This window comes from Trachypithecus francoisi, unplaced genomic scaffold (genome assembly GCF_009764315.1).
Source record: "Trachypithecus francoisi isolate TF-2019V2 unplaced genomic scaffold, Tfra_2.0 Lachesis_group13, whole genome shotgun sequence".
Taxonomy (NCBI): domain Eukaryota; kingdom Metazoa; phylum Chordata; class Mammalia; order Primates; family Cercopithecidae; genus Trachypithecus; species Trachypithecus francoisi.
Window position 1 is genome coordinate 60,419,590 of NW_022681458.1, and position 12,303 is coordinate 60,431,892.

At 36.4% G+C, this 12,303-nt stretch overlaps 1 protein-coding gene across 1 annotated transcript in view; it reads right to left on the bottom strand.

Annotated features, from left to right (window-relative positions):
- ITGA4 (integrin subunit alpha 4) overlaps positions 1-12,303 on the bottom strand; it is an 82,261-nt gene that overhangs the window by 3,754 nt on the left and 66,204 nt on the right. Inside the window, exons 19-27 of the mRNA XM_033230975.1 lie at positions 12,166-12,261; positions 11,316-11,395; positions 10,283-10,372; positions 8,225-8,315; positions 5,687-5,794; positions 4,687-4,812; positions 3,557-3,676; positions 1,037-1,135; positions 462-581 (exon numbers count right to left, since the gene is read on the bottom strand). Coding sequence (XP_033086866.1) covers positions 462-581; positions 1,037-1,135; positions 3,557-3,676; positions 4,687-4,812; positions 5,687-5,794; positions 8,225-8,315; positions 10,283-10,372; positions 11,316-11,395; positions 12,166-12,261 — 930 coding nt within the window. The remainder of the gene's footprint in view (positions 1-461; positions 582-1,036; positions 1,136-3,556; positions 3,677-4,686; positions 4,813-5,686; positions 5,795-8,224; positions 8,316-10,282; positions 10,373-11,315; positions 11,396-12,165; positions 12,262-12,303) is intronic.

Consider the following 12,303-nt stretch of genomic DNA (forward strand, 5'->3'; position numbering starts at 1 on the left):
TTACATAATCACTAGTGTATAGTTATAAACACTTATCTACTATACTCATTTCTAATACCTAAGCAGTTACCAATATTTCTTAAACTGCATCCTTTGTAACATAAATCATAAAGGTTTAACAGAGGTAATCAGTAAAAATTAGTGGGGACATACTGGGTTAAAGAAACATTTTTGTTTTTAATGCAGAAATTCTCAGTGATACATACCACATTCTCTTCAAAATTGACATTCAGTATAATTTGCAATCTTTTCCAAATGATTTTTTAAAAGGAACATCTTTCAAAACAATTTAAGAAGGCATATTTTTCTAGAAAGACTTTGGTGTGAGATCAGTACTGAGCAACATAAAAAGTTAACATTAAAATAGTGAAATATTTAAATCTAAATAACTTGGAAGTCAAATAGGCTTTGAGAAAATGTCATTTTGAGTAGTTTAATGTTGGTAATTGTTAAATGCTTACCTTCCACATAACATATGAGATCAACAGAAGTACAATAAGTCCAAGTAGCAAGCTACTTGAAATAATCACTATGGTGAAATAACGTTTGGGTCTTTGATGATGTAGTCCTTCCAGTAGAACCTACGTGAATTAAGAAAAGTAAAACCCAAAAAGCAAAAAAAAAAAAAAAAAGAAACAGTTTAAAAAGTTGCTTATATTTCCTTTAAAGCCCTGCCATAATCCCCAATGGTATTTAGAACTACCCACCCTGTTTTCTTGCTGGTTCTAATATAATTGCAGGAAACACTGGTAACTGTTTAAGCAGAAACAGTGAGTATAATGGGCTCTATCCATGACTTTTCCTCCAATCTATCCAATTCTCACTGCTGCCTAATTCACCTCTCTAAAAGAACTGCTGTGTTGTTCCCTTCTGCCAGTTGTAGAAAATGCCAACTCTCAACCAAGTATTGAGGACCCTCCATGAGCTAGTCACACTCTACTTTCCCAACTCAGTTACTCAAAAGGAAGTAATTATAGACACCCTTGAAATGTGTTTTCCTATAATTTTAATGTAGCAGTTAAGAAGGTAATCTTACATGTGCAACATTCTCATCCTTGTTTAGTTCAATAACTCTTGAATTTGGCTCTGGAAAACCTGTTGCTCTTATTTCAAATTTGAGTGCTGAAGTCTCATCCTGTTTAATAAAAGAAAGATCACCATAGCCTGGTTTATTTCATGAAGACATATTAACAAATAATTTGTCAGGATCTTTACCTTCTATCTAGAAGTTTTCACAATTTACCTTCCCCAATTTACTTCACCACTTAAAATTAACTGCAGTGCTTCCTTTGGTTCCCAAAGTGTGGTCTTGGTATTAATGTATATAGTATCTTATTGAAATCCTTTGATTAAACATAGCTACCTTGCAAATAACTTGATTTAAATATTAGACTACAGCAAGAGGTAAGTTACCATTTACCAGTGTTCTCCACCCTGCCACTGCATATTGAATCTATCTTATTTGGGCTTTTTTTTTTTTTCTAAATTGTAGAATTCAAATATAAAATCAGTGGATGAACTCAGAACTTTATTATCTAAAGCAGGGATTTTATAATGCAGAATCCATGAAGCCTGGGGACCTGTAGATGGGCTTTACGAGTTCTAAGAATCTTTAGGAGATGTTTTCATGTGGGCATTTGCTGAGGCAGATGAGAATATATTTAGTCAGATTCTTAAAGAGGGATATGACCTTTAAAACTACTGTGTAAATGTTATTTAACATTTTAGAGCTGAAAATGACAAGCTTCATACCGATCTAGAGCAGTGGTTCTCAGCAGGGAGGTGATGAAATCCTAAGGGACAATCAGGAATGTCTGAAGAAAGTGTCAAGTGTCAGAACGTGGGAGGTGTAACTACCAGCAGTGAGTGTGTAGAGGCTGAGGATGCTACTAAATATCCTACAGTGCACAGGACAGCCCCCAAAAACGTCTGGTTCAAAATGCCAATTATGGCTGCCGATGGGAAACCTAGACATAGAGGAAAAGAGAAGGCAAACTGCAAAAGGTTAAATGACTTGCTGATGGTCCAATGACTTTGCTTTTTGCACAATTGAAACTAAAATGGATATTTCTTCTTTGCCTGTCTACTATATCTTAAGCACTGTTTGACAATTTCAAAAATTCCACTTGAACAAAACAGCTGCCATTTCCTTTGGCTTCCTATGTTCCATGAACTAAGTGCTTATAAAAATCATCTCATTTATCCATATTGAACAGATGAGAAAGCTGAAAAACAGAACTCCACATAAAACTAGTTTCATCTCAAACTACTCCTCATAAATATACATGTTCCTTTGTAGGAAGAAGTCCAAAATATATTTAAGTATGTTTTTGTTGATGTTTTTATTTGATTTTATGAAAGCCTTAGTTTTTCTTCTTAGCTATATTTTAAAAATAAAAGGCCTTCAATAAAATTCATCATCCCTTCATGCTAAAAACTCTGAATAAACTAGGTGTTGATGGAACATCTGAGTAAGAACTACTTACGACAAACCCATAGCCAATATCATACTGAATAGGCAAAAACTGAAAGCATTCCCTTCAAAAACCAGCACAAGACAAGGATGCCTTCACACCATTCCTATTCAACATAGTATTGGAAGTTCTGGCCAGGGCAATAAGGCAAGAGAAAGCACAAAGGGTATTCAAATAGGAAGTCAAATTGTTTGCAGGTGACATGATTGTAAATCTAGAAAACTCCATGGTCTCAGCCCCAAAACTCCTTAAGCTGATAAGCAACTTCAGCAAAGTCTCAGGATACGAAAATCAATGTGCAAAAATCACAAGCATTCCTATACGCCAACAATAGACAAGTAGACAGCCAGATCATGAGTGAATTCCCATTTGCTACAAAGAGAATAAAATACCTAGGAATCCAACTTTCAAGGGATGTGAAGAACCTCTTCAAGGAGCACTACAAACCACTGCTGAAGGAAATAAGAGGACACAAACCAATGGAAAAAATATTCTATGCTCATGGATAGGAAGAATCAATATCCTGAAAATGGCCATACTGCCCAAAGTAATTTATAGATTCAAGGCTACTCCCATCAAGCTACCACTGACTTTCTTCACAGAATTAGAAAAAACTACTTTAAATTTCATATGGAACCACAAAAGAACCCATATAGCCAAGACAATCCTAAGCAAAAAGAAAGCTGGAGGCATCATGCTACCTGACTTCAAACTATACTACAAGGCTAATCAAAACAGATATACAGACCAAGGGAACAGAACAGAGACCCCAGAAATAACACCACACATCTACCTAGGAATACAACTGGTCTTGAACTCGTAGCCTCCAGTGATCCTCCTGCCTTGGCCTCCCAAAGTGCTGGAATTACAGGCTTGAGCCACTATGCCTGGCCTATTTTAGCCTTTATTACCTGTTAATTTCTAAAGCCATTTCACTTAGTTGAAGTGACAGAAATATAGTTGTAGAGTTTTACTCCAAAATTTTATTTGTTGAATGCCTTCATACTATCCTGCCTATATGACTGAATTTATAGATTGCATGTAAACTTAGCCACCAAGTTGTCAATATGTTTTAGACTTACCATTTCTAAAATGGATGGTCGGCCTTCCAACTGGATATGAACACTGGCTTCTTTTCCACTTTCCATTTTCCCGAAATTACATAGGAAATTTAAACAATGTGGATCGGCTTTTATGCAGTACTTGAAAGGAATATAAAAGTGATACATTAAAATTTTCAACACTGGAAAATATTTTAAAAATATTTTATATGGAATTTAATATATACTCTAATGGCATTTTGAAAATCATCTTTCCATAAATATGAAATTTAACATCTGCTTTCCTTAGTGGCATTTAAATTATCTTTAAACAAGACATGAATGCTTATTTTCTAAATTATAATAAAGTATTTAAAGTAGAGCATATGTTCTTATTTGTATTAACAATCTTCTGGGACAGAATTTTTAAAAAAATGTTCTAATCAGAGTCTTGCTAAGTTACATATTCTATGTTTGTTGTAAAACGTGGATCATTTCAAGATGATGACTGCTTCTCCAGTTTCTTTTCATACATTCACTAAGCTGAAAAGAATGAAAATTAACCCATGCCACAAAGGCTGCCCAGGTGAAGACAACATCTTGGTGTCCTGAAGGGTCTGGAACAATGTCTTGTTGGCAAATAGTGGGCATTTGTTAGATAAAAAAATGAAACTGTGTAACTTTTTTTTTTCTTTTTGAGATGGAGTCTTGCTCTGTCGCCCAGGCTGGAGTGCAGTGGCATGATCTTCGCTCACTGCAACCTCCCCCTCCCGGATTCAAGCAATTCTCCTGCCTCAGCCTCCCGCGTAGCTGGGATTACAGGCACCTGCCACCACACCTGGCTGATTTTTGTATTTTTAGTAGAGACAGTGTTTCACTCTGTTGGCCAGGCTGGTCTCAAACTCCTGACCTTGTGATCTGCTCACCTTGGCCTCCCAAAGTGGTGGGATTTACAGGCATGAGCCACCATGCCCAGCTAACATATTTATATATGGGATAGACCCTGGGTCTTTCTCAACTCTCCAACTGTGCTTGTTCCTTCCATGCAAGAATACTACCTAAACTTGGCTTCTCTCTTATTGAAGTGACAGCTCAAACCCATTGACTTGATTTTAAGTGTTTCACTTCTCTGTTGGAAAGCAGGAACTACAACCTGAAAAATTGAAACTTACCAATAGCCTCTTATCAGTCTTGGACAAGAACTGGAACATGCCTTTCAAGGTGTGCATTGCACTCTTTTGCTGCTCTAATGCACATACTCTTTGATAATTTTCAAAGTGGCATTCTCCAGTAGTAGTCTATGAAGATAGAAAGCAAGAGAAATCTTATCTTTCATCATTGGAAAAAACAGCAAAAAGCAACATTGTTTTAAAAGTTCCAGTAGCTTATCTTTGCTAAAATATATCAAGTACCTTTGAAATTGTAGAATTTTTTTTTTTTTTGACAGATTTGGGAGTGATTAAATGTCTGTGGCAGAAACACAAAAACCCAGCTGAATTATAGAAGGTTGGATATAGGTTCTAAGCTGATAACATGTCCCTAAACCTTGCAGAAATGTAAAAATTGATATTGAAACATTAGCATGATATTAAATATTTCTTTTCCTTTATAGGGGAAACAATATAACACCATATTCTTCTCTCTGAATCCGGAATTTAAGTAGGATTTTAAAAAATCAGACCTCAAACATATTTAGATTTGTTGACTTCTGTCTTCAACCTGGCAAGCTCAAAACAATTCTGATGGAACCATCAATGAAAGAATATTGGTTCTTAATAAGTGGTTTGAATAGTGCTTCCTTCAAAAAAGGCTATAATCCTCATATTTGCACAGTAGTTTCAAGTGTTATGAAGAATTCTACCAATCAAGTTACTTCTGTAGGTCCATATCACACAAAAATGTATCTTAAAATAATTATTCAATGGAGATGGTAGAATATGGTTCTGTTATTTAAATTAAATGTAAAAGTTGCACTGTAACTCTATAGTTCTAATGAAATATATAACATTCAAAGCATAACTCAATAAATGCATGGTGAATTCATAGCTTAGAGTGTGACTGAAGATAACAGTTATCCATTTTCACATTATTACTTGAATAAAGGATTGGTTTGCATTTATTTTAGTATTTAAGACACACAATAAAGGTTAGGTGGAAGAAATACATTTTTACCTGGACATCCAAAATGTTGAACAGCTTATCAGTTTGGGGGCTGAAAGAATTTGGTACCATTATTTCCACACTAACATTAGGAGCCATGCTATTGCCAGTGTTGATAACCTGTTAAGAAGGAAAAATTTTTAACAAATGTTTTCTATAAATGTAAGTACAGATATCAGTGAGCTTTGAGGTGATCCCATATATTCCATGCAACCCTGTAATCCCAGCACTTTGGGAGGCCGAGACGGGCGGATCACGAGGTCAGGAGATCGAGACCATCCTGGCTAACACGGTGAAACCCCGTCTCTACTAAAAATACAAAAAAACTAGCCGGGCGAGGTGGCGGGCGCCTGTAGTCCCAGCTACTCGGGAGGCTGAGGCAGGAGAATGGCGTAAACCCGGGAGGCGGAGCTTGCAGTGAGCTGAGATCTGGCCACTGCACTCCAGTCCGGGCGACAGAGCGAGACTCCGCCTCAAAAAAAAAAAAAAAAAAAAAAAAAAAAAAAAAAAAAAAAAAAAAAAACATTTATAGTGGTGGGGGTTTATAGTTGGCAGCTGCACAACAAGGGAGACAGGATATCCATAGTCAGAATTGTTAAAGTTTGCTAATTTTGAATGAGTCATTATTTCTAAACTTCTAGTTTTGGTATTGTTGAAAACAAAAAGTATAGGCTGATGGTTTATTGGAGAAACAGTCTTAGGAGACAAACAATATATATTTGTATGTTACATTACGTTTTTTAAAAATATTTGATTCTCATGAGGTGGGCCAACATTCTGGTATTCACCAGCTAAGGGAAATGCTAACAGATGTTCTTAGTGTTCCCAAGACAAAAGTTAAAAAATGACAAGAGTTATGACCAAAACTCAGGTATTGTAATTCTAAATCCTATGATGTTATCGCAAAAGCACTCTGTGCTGAGAGGATAATCAGCAGCAGAAAGTGAATAAAAATGTATTTTTACTCAGGATCTATATGCTGATGCATTCAGAAAAAAGTATGTTGTTGGGTTTTGAGAAAGCACAACAGGTTTTTAACAATACTTGTCAAAAAATGCATAAGAGGATGATAAATTTGGGGATTGAAGATTCCTGAAAAGGGAAATGGGGCCAAAATATAGCCTACCGAACTGGCAGCTTAACTGTAAAACCAATACAGTAAGTCAGAAAGAGATGCATCCCAATACCTCGATTAAAAAATAACTTGCAGACCTGCAGTCATTTTATGAACATGTGACAAAGATGAAGAAAGTGTCTCCAGATTGGGAACAGGTGGTAATTGCTAATCCATAAAAGCACAGGGCAGTTGCAGAAGGAAATGTCAGCAAGAGATACCTAGCAGTGCCCAGTACTACAGACAAGGTCTTCTCGATGCCATTAAATATCAATCTAAATCACAAACATCTCTGTTTGCCTAACAACAATTAAACCTCTAATAATATCTACATAGTTGGCTAGACACAGAAATCGTATATACTGCAAGTTTCTCTAGTCCCAGCCACTACATTATAAATTTAGTAGAAACTACTTTTTAACTATTAATTGTAAATTAATAAATCTTCTAGAGTACAGTTAGGTTTCTGTTTTAGTTTATCAAAGCACAAACTCCCATTGGGTTTTAAAGAGCATTTCATAGGACTTCAAAGTGGAGGAGGACTAAAATTTTTCAACATTGGTATCAACTAGTGTAACAAAAATTGGAATATACATAGAGTCAACAGGATTTCAAGGTCATTCTTTTTCCACAGATCTGGGGCAGGGCCCAGGAATTTGCATTTTGGATAGGTACCCCAAGTGATTCTAATACACATTTTGAAAAGCATTGTCTTACAAAATATTATACCTAATCCAAGATTTACTCACATATATAGATTATAAGAATGCTTGGACAGTGCTTTTGGTTCAAAGAATTCTTTTTTGGAAATTATCACCAATATCTTTGATACAACAAAAATATCAGTTTGACAGCAAAAATGTTTTTAAGTTAGGTTTACATCAGTCTCCGAATACTTCTGAATTATGATAGCACTCTTTACTTTAAAAGGTTACTTAATAATTGATAAAGCACTTGTCACAGGTCGTAAACTTATGGCTTGAAAGGCCGACCAATGTGATCTTAAATGGAGATGGGAGGTAGGAGCCTCCTTTACTTTGTAGTGTTGAGGTTTTTATAAGCTTGAACCAAGAAGAAATTTCACTGATTTGCACCCAAAGATGCCTTCCCTTGGCCTGTCTTGTTTTCTGTGTACGTCTCTAGCAAATTCAGCTCATCCCATAACTTTGCCTGTTTCAAGGCATTCTCTCTGTTCCTGCATGCTGTTTCTCACCTGTCCTGTAAGGAGATATGGGCTTGAATACCAGGGACAAGACAAGTGGAAGGAAAGCAGTAGGGGTCTGAGAGGCAGGAATACCACTGCTGCAGCCCCATTCCAGCCAGCCGTGGTCTAGAGAGGCTGAGGGACATCACAGGTGTACAATGTCGCTTGGAGCAATGCATCAGTGATATCCTTTTAGGTTGTTACAAATATCAACACAATTAACTTTTCTTACATGGAAAGTTAAGTTCATTTTCTCCACCATGCACATTTCAGGCTCATTTTCATCATTTGATCCATACACAAATGAAGTTGGGTTTACAAACCTGGTAGAAACAAATTCAAATTTAATTAACTATCTTATTCGATAACATATTAAAGAGTCTTTCTATAGACTGGATTATAACATATTTACAAGTCACCATGGAATACTTTTGGTTTTGTGGTCAGATATACATTTTATTTAAAAAGAAATTAAATTGGGGCCGGGCACGGTCGCTCGTAATCCCAGCACTTTGGGATGCCAAGGTGGGCGCATCACCTGAGGTCAGGAGTTTGAGGGCAGCCTGGCCAACATGGCGAAACCCCATCTCTACTAAAAATACAAAAAAACTTAGCTGCGCGTGGTGGTGCGTGCCTGTAGTCCCAGCTACTCAGGAGGCTGAGGCAGGAGACTCGCTTGAACCCGAGAAGCGGAGGTTGCAGTGAGCTGAGGTCACACAACTGCCCTTCAGCATGGGCAATAGAGCGAGACTCTATCTCAAAAAAAAAAGAAAAAAAAAAAAGAAAAAGAAGGCCATGTTCTCTGAGCTGAGTGACAATATCTGTCCTCAACGATATTCTTTTCTTGCTTTCCACAACACTACACCTTGCTCATTCTACTGACCATTCCTTCTCTTTCAGCCTTAAGTGGTTTATGTAAATTTGGCAAATGTGGGATAACTTCTTAGCTTTTTCCTAAGGTTCTCATACCTCAATTTCTGTTACCCATTTTTGAGTTATTTCTTCCCATCTCATGAGCCCTGCTGGCTACTTATAATGAACCCTAAATCTGGGGAACAAGTCTAACATTATTAAGTATGATAAATTTTTTGTTACAAGGCTGTCACTCTCTTTTAAAGGCCCGTGATTCAACATTTTTATCTGCAATAAACTTTAAGAAATATGTTTCTAGGGAGACCTCTACTCCATAAGGTGCTCACATTTGGCAGCTAATATTACGTAATCCCAAATTAGAAACCCATGAAACAGGAAAGGAATCAGCATAGATTTAGGCAGTTTAACAGGTGAACATTCCTTATTCAAAATAACGAGATGTGAATAACAGAAAAATAGGAAGACACTCATCATGAGCCAGGAGTGGCAAGATAATCACTGAAAACCAGGAAACATGCAATGAACTTTTTATTTGCTTACTCGTGATTCTCTAGGTCTTACTCTGCTGTGAATGGCCTTTTTTCACCTGTTCGCTTTATCTCAAACTTGATACTCAATTCCATCAGACACTGACATTTTACATTTACATGACTGTATATCACCTTTCTAAGTGGATAAAGTGACTGGGGGACAGTTTAGATTTAGAGCAACAGGAAAGGCTCCTCTGTCTATTTGTTCTGTAACTCATATCTTCTGTATAAAAATGTAGTTCTAAGGACTAACAGCATGAATAAGTTCCAGTGGAATTACTGAAGGTTTCCGTAAGCCCCCTTTAATTCTTTCTCCACACATCTCCTTCTTGGGGGGTCCACTCAATCATTAAAATCATGAGGAAGCAATGAATTCTGGTACTTGGGCTGTAGTTGAGGAATCTGGTGATCCCATAGCTATAAAAAGTGGACAAGGGACACCTTGCAACCAGATCTCTCACATCGCATTCCATTTGCTACGTGTCTAGATATGAGTCTGCAGAATAGTGATTTGGCTAAGTTCACACTTCTCTGAACTTCTCATTTGACATGGGCATTGAGTATGATTATGCAAACTGCACACTGCCTAATTCCTGATTAGGATTACACAGTGCACAACTGAAAGGCTCAGTGTGGCCTTCTCTCCCAGTAAGAAATCTCCTCCCACTGGGTACTAGTTTGATGTAGTATCAGTGACGATTATAGAGTGAATTATTATAATGGACAGCTAAGTAAGGGACTATAAAAATGAGGTAATTATTAAAAGATAGAAATAGTACCCTTTTTATTTTAAAAAAATTCTAGAGTACAGTTTTTTCATTAATGTAAGAAGCAAGGGAACTGTAAATCAGCTCTGAATTTGAAAGGAGGCCTTTGTGTCTACTTACCCATGAACAGTCAGCTTAACCTCATATTTTAAAGGTATTGCTACAGTCACTCTGCTGTGCTTTAGACTGTCCATTTCCCCTTCATTTTCACTACACAAATAGAAGACACCCTGTTAGAATTCATCAAGCAGAAAAATCTTCAGAGAGAACTAATTACATACCCTGTATACCTAATATACTCAGAGGTTTGTTTAGATGCTTTTTGAGGAGTGGGGATAAAAGCAGATATGGCAGTAAAAATTTTTTAGGACAAGGATGGCAGAAAATTTCTCTCATTAAACTGTTATTTGCTTCTAATGCTAGAGGAATTGTGGTTTTTTTTTTTAACAAATAGTTACATTTATTAGATTAAAAGTTGTTTTTTTAAACATTTATGTTCTAGATAGTACAAAAACCAGAATAAATAGGTAGTTTAGAGACAAATTTATTACTCTCTTTAGATTGAAGAAGTATTTTTGCAAGACTTAATTCAATGATCAAAGAAAGCACATCAATCATAATAGTTTTTAAATCGTATAGCAAGTGCCATACTGCCTTAACCTATCTTTATAATCAATTTTACTTATAGAGATTTTTAGGATGAGAGGGTGACCAAGTTGTTGTGTTAGGTAAAATGAAGTCCATCTTGATGTTTACTCTGAATTTTTAAAAATATGTTGAAGCTTCACTCATGAAATAGTCATTAACGATTTCCTATTTACTCTAGGAGACATATCTATGTCAGTCATTGCCCTCACTTTTAAATCTTGTAGAGTTATTACTGTTTATTCTGTTTTTGATTTCAAATACACAGAGTGATTCGTGACACATCATGTCCACTCTAATCTAATCTAATAAATACTTAACATAGCTCAAGAGCTAAAACATTACCAGTCACTCCCATTTAACTATGTTGTTTGGTTTTTTTTAAAGCAGACCACGTAAGGGAAGTTTTCTCTCACAATTAATGGAACATAGTTTTATGGTTTTCCTAATTCCCCCCTCAAAATATGGGGGTGCATTTCTAGTTCATTTTTTTAACAATAACTTATACCAGGTAGCATGCACTGTGATATTGAGGTCCTCTTCTGCTCTGCTGAGTGAGCTCACATCCAGGAGAAAGCTAATATCTATCTGTAAAACACAGAGCAGGAAAGCCCATTAAAAAAAATCTTAAGTACATTTTTTATAATCTGAATTTTTTTCTTAAAAGTTTATGTATCATGGGGAGGGGGGAGGAGGGAGGGATTGCATTGGGGAGTTATACATGATATAAACGTCATGCACATGTACCCTAGAACTTAAAGTATAATTAAAAAAAAAAAAAAAAAAGTTTATGTTCTATGGAATGTAGAATTGAACCTATTCTAAAGGCATCAGCTACTCCTCCCTTGGCAGTAAGATTCAGGGAAGTTGTTGGGGTTGTGACAATTTTAAAGTACACACATGTACACAAGTGACATTCAGAGACAAAGGTTTCTCTGAATGTGAACGCAGGCAAGTCCAGACTGACAAAATTAGAAATGCTTTCACAACTTGAGTGAAGACTCTTGCCAAAAACACCTTTTTGTATAGCAGAGGTAACATGCCTGGCAGACAGGACCACCTGGGGTGGGGGTGGCGGGGTGGGGAGTGTTGGGGAAGGGTGTGTAGGGGGAGCAAAATTCTGATTGACACATGCACATGTCCATTTCGATGTAAACATGCCACCCCCTTTAAAATAGCAAACATTGCCAAGAATATAAACACAAAGCTCAAATATTTCAAGAACCAGTTTTATTTCATCATTCAGCTACCTACCCTAAGCTAAAATATTCATAACATTTTATATGCAACATAAAGATAGGGAAGAATAGAAAAATATTCATGATTGTGAACAAAAGCCATAAATGCAAAACACTTACCCTTGAGAGATGATCTACATATATATAGCCAATACTGCAGTCAAGTTGTACCATGCCAGAGTTATCTGTGACTTCACAGTTTATTTGCTTCTCTTCCTAATGGGAAAAATGAAACAACTGTTTTGGACAGGAAGGAAA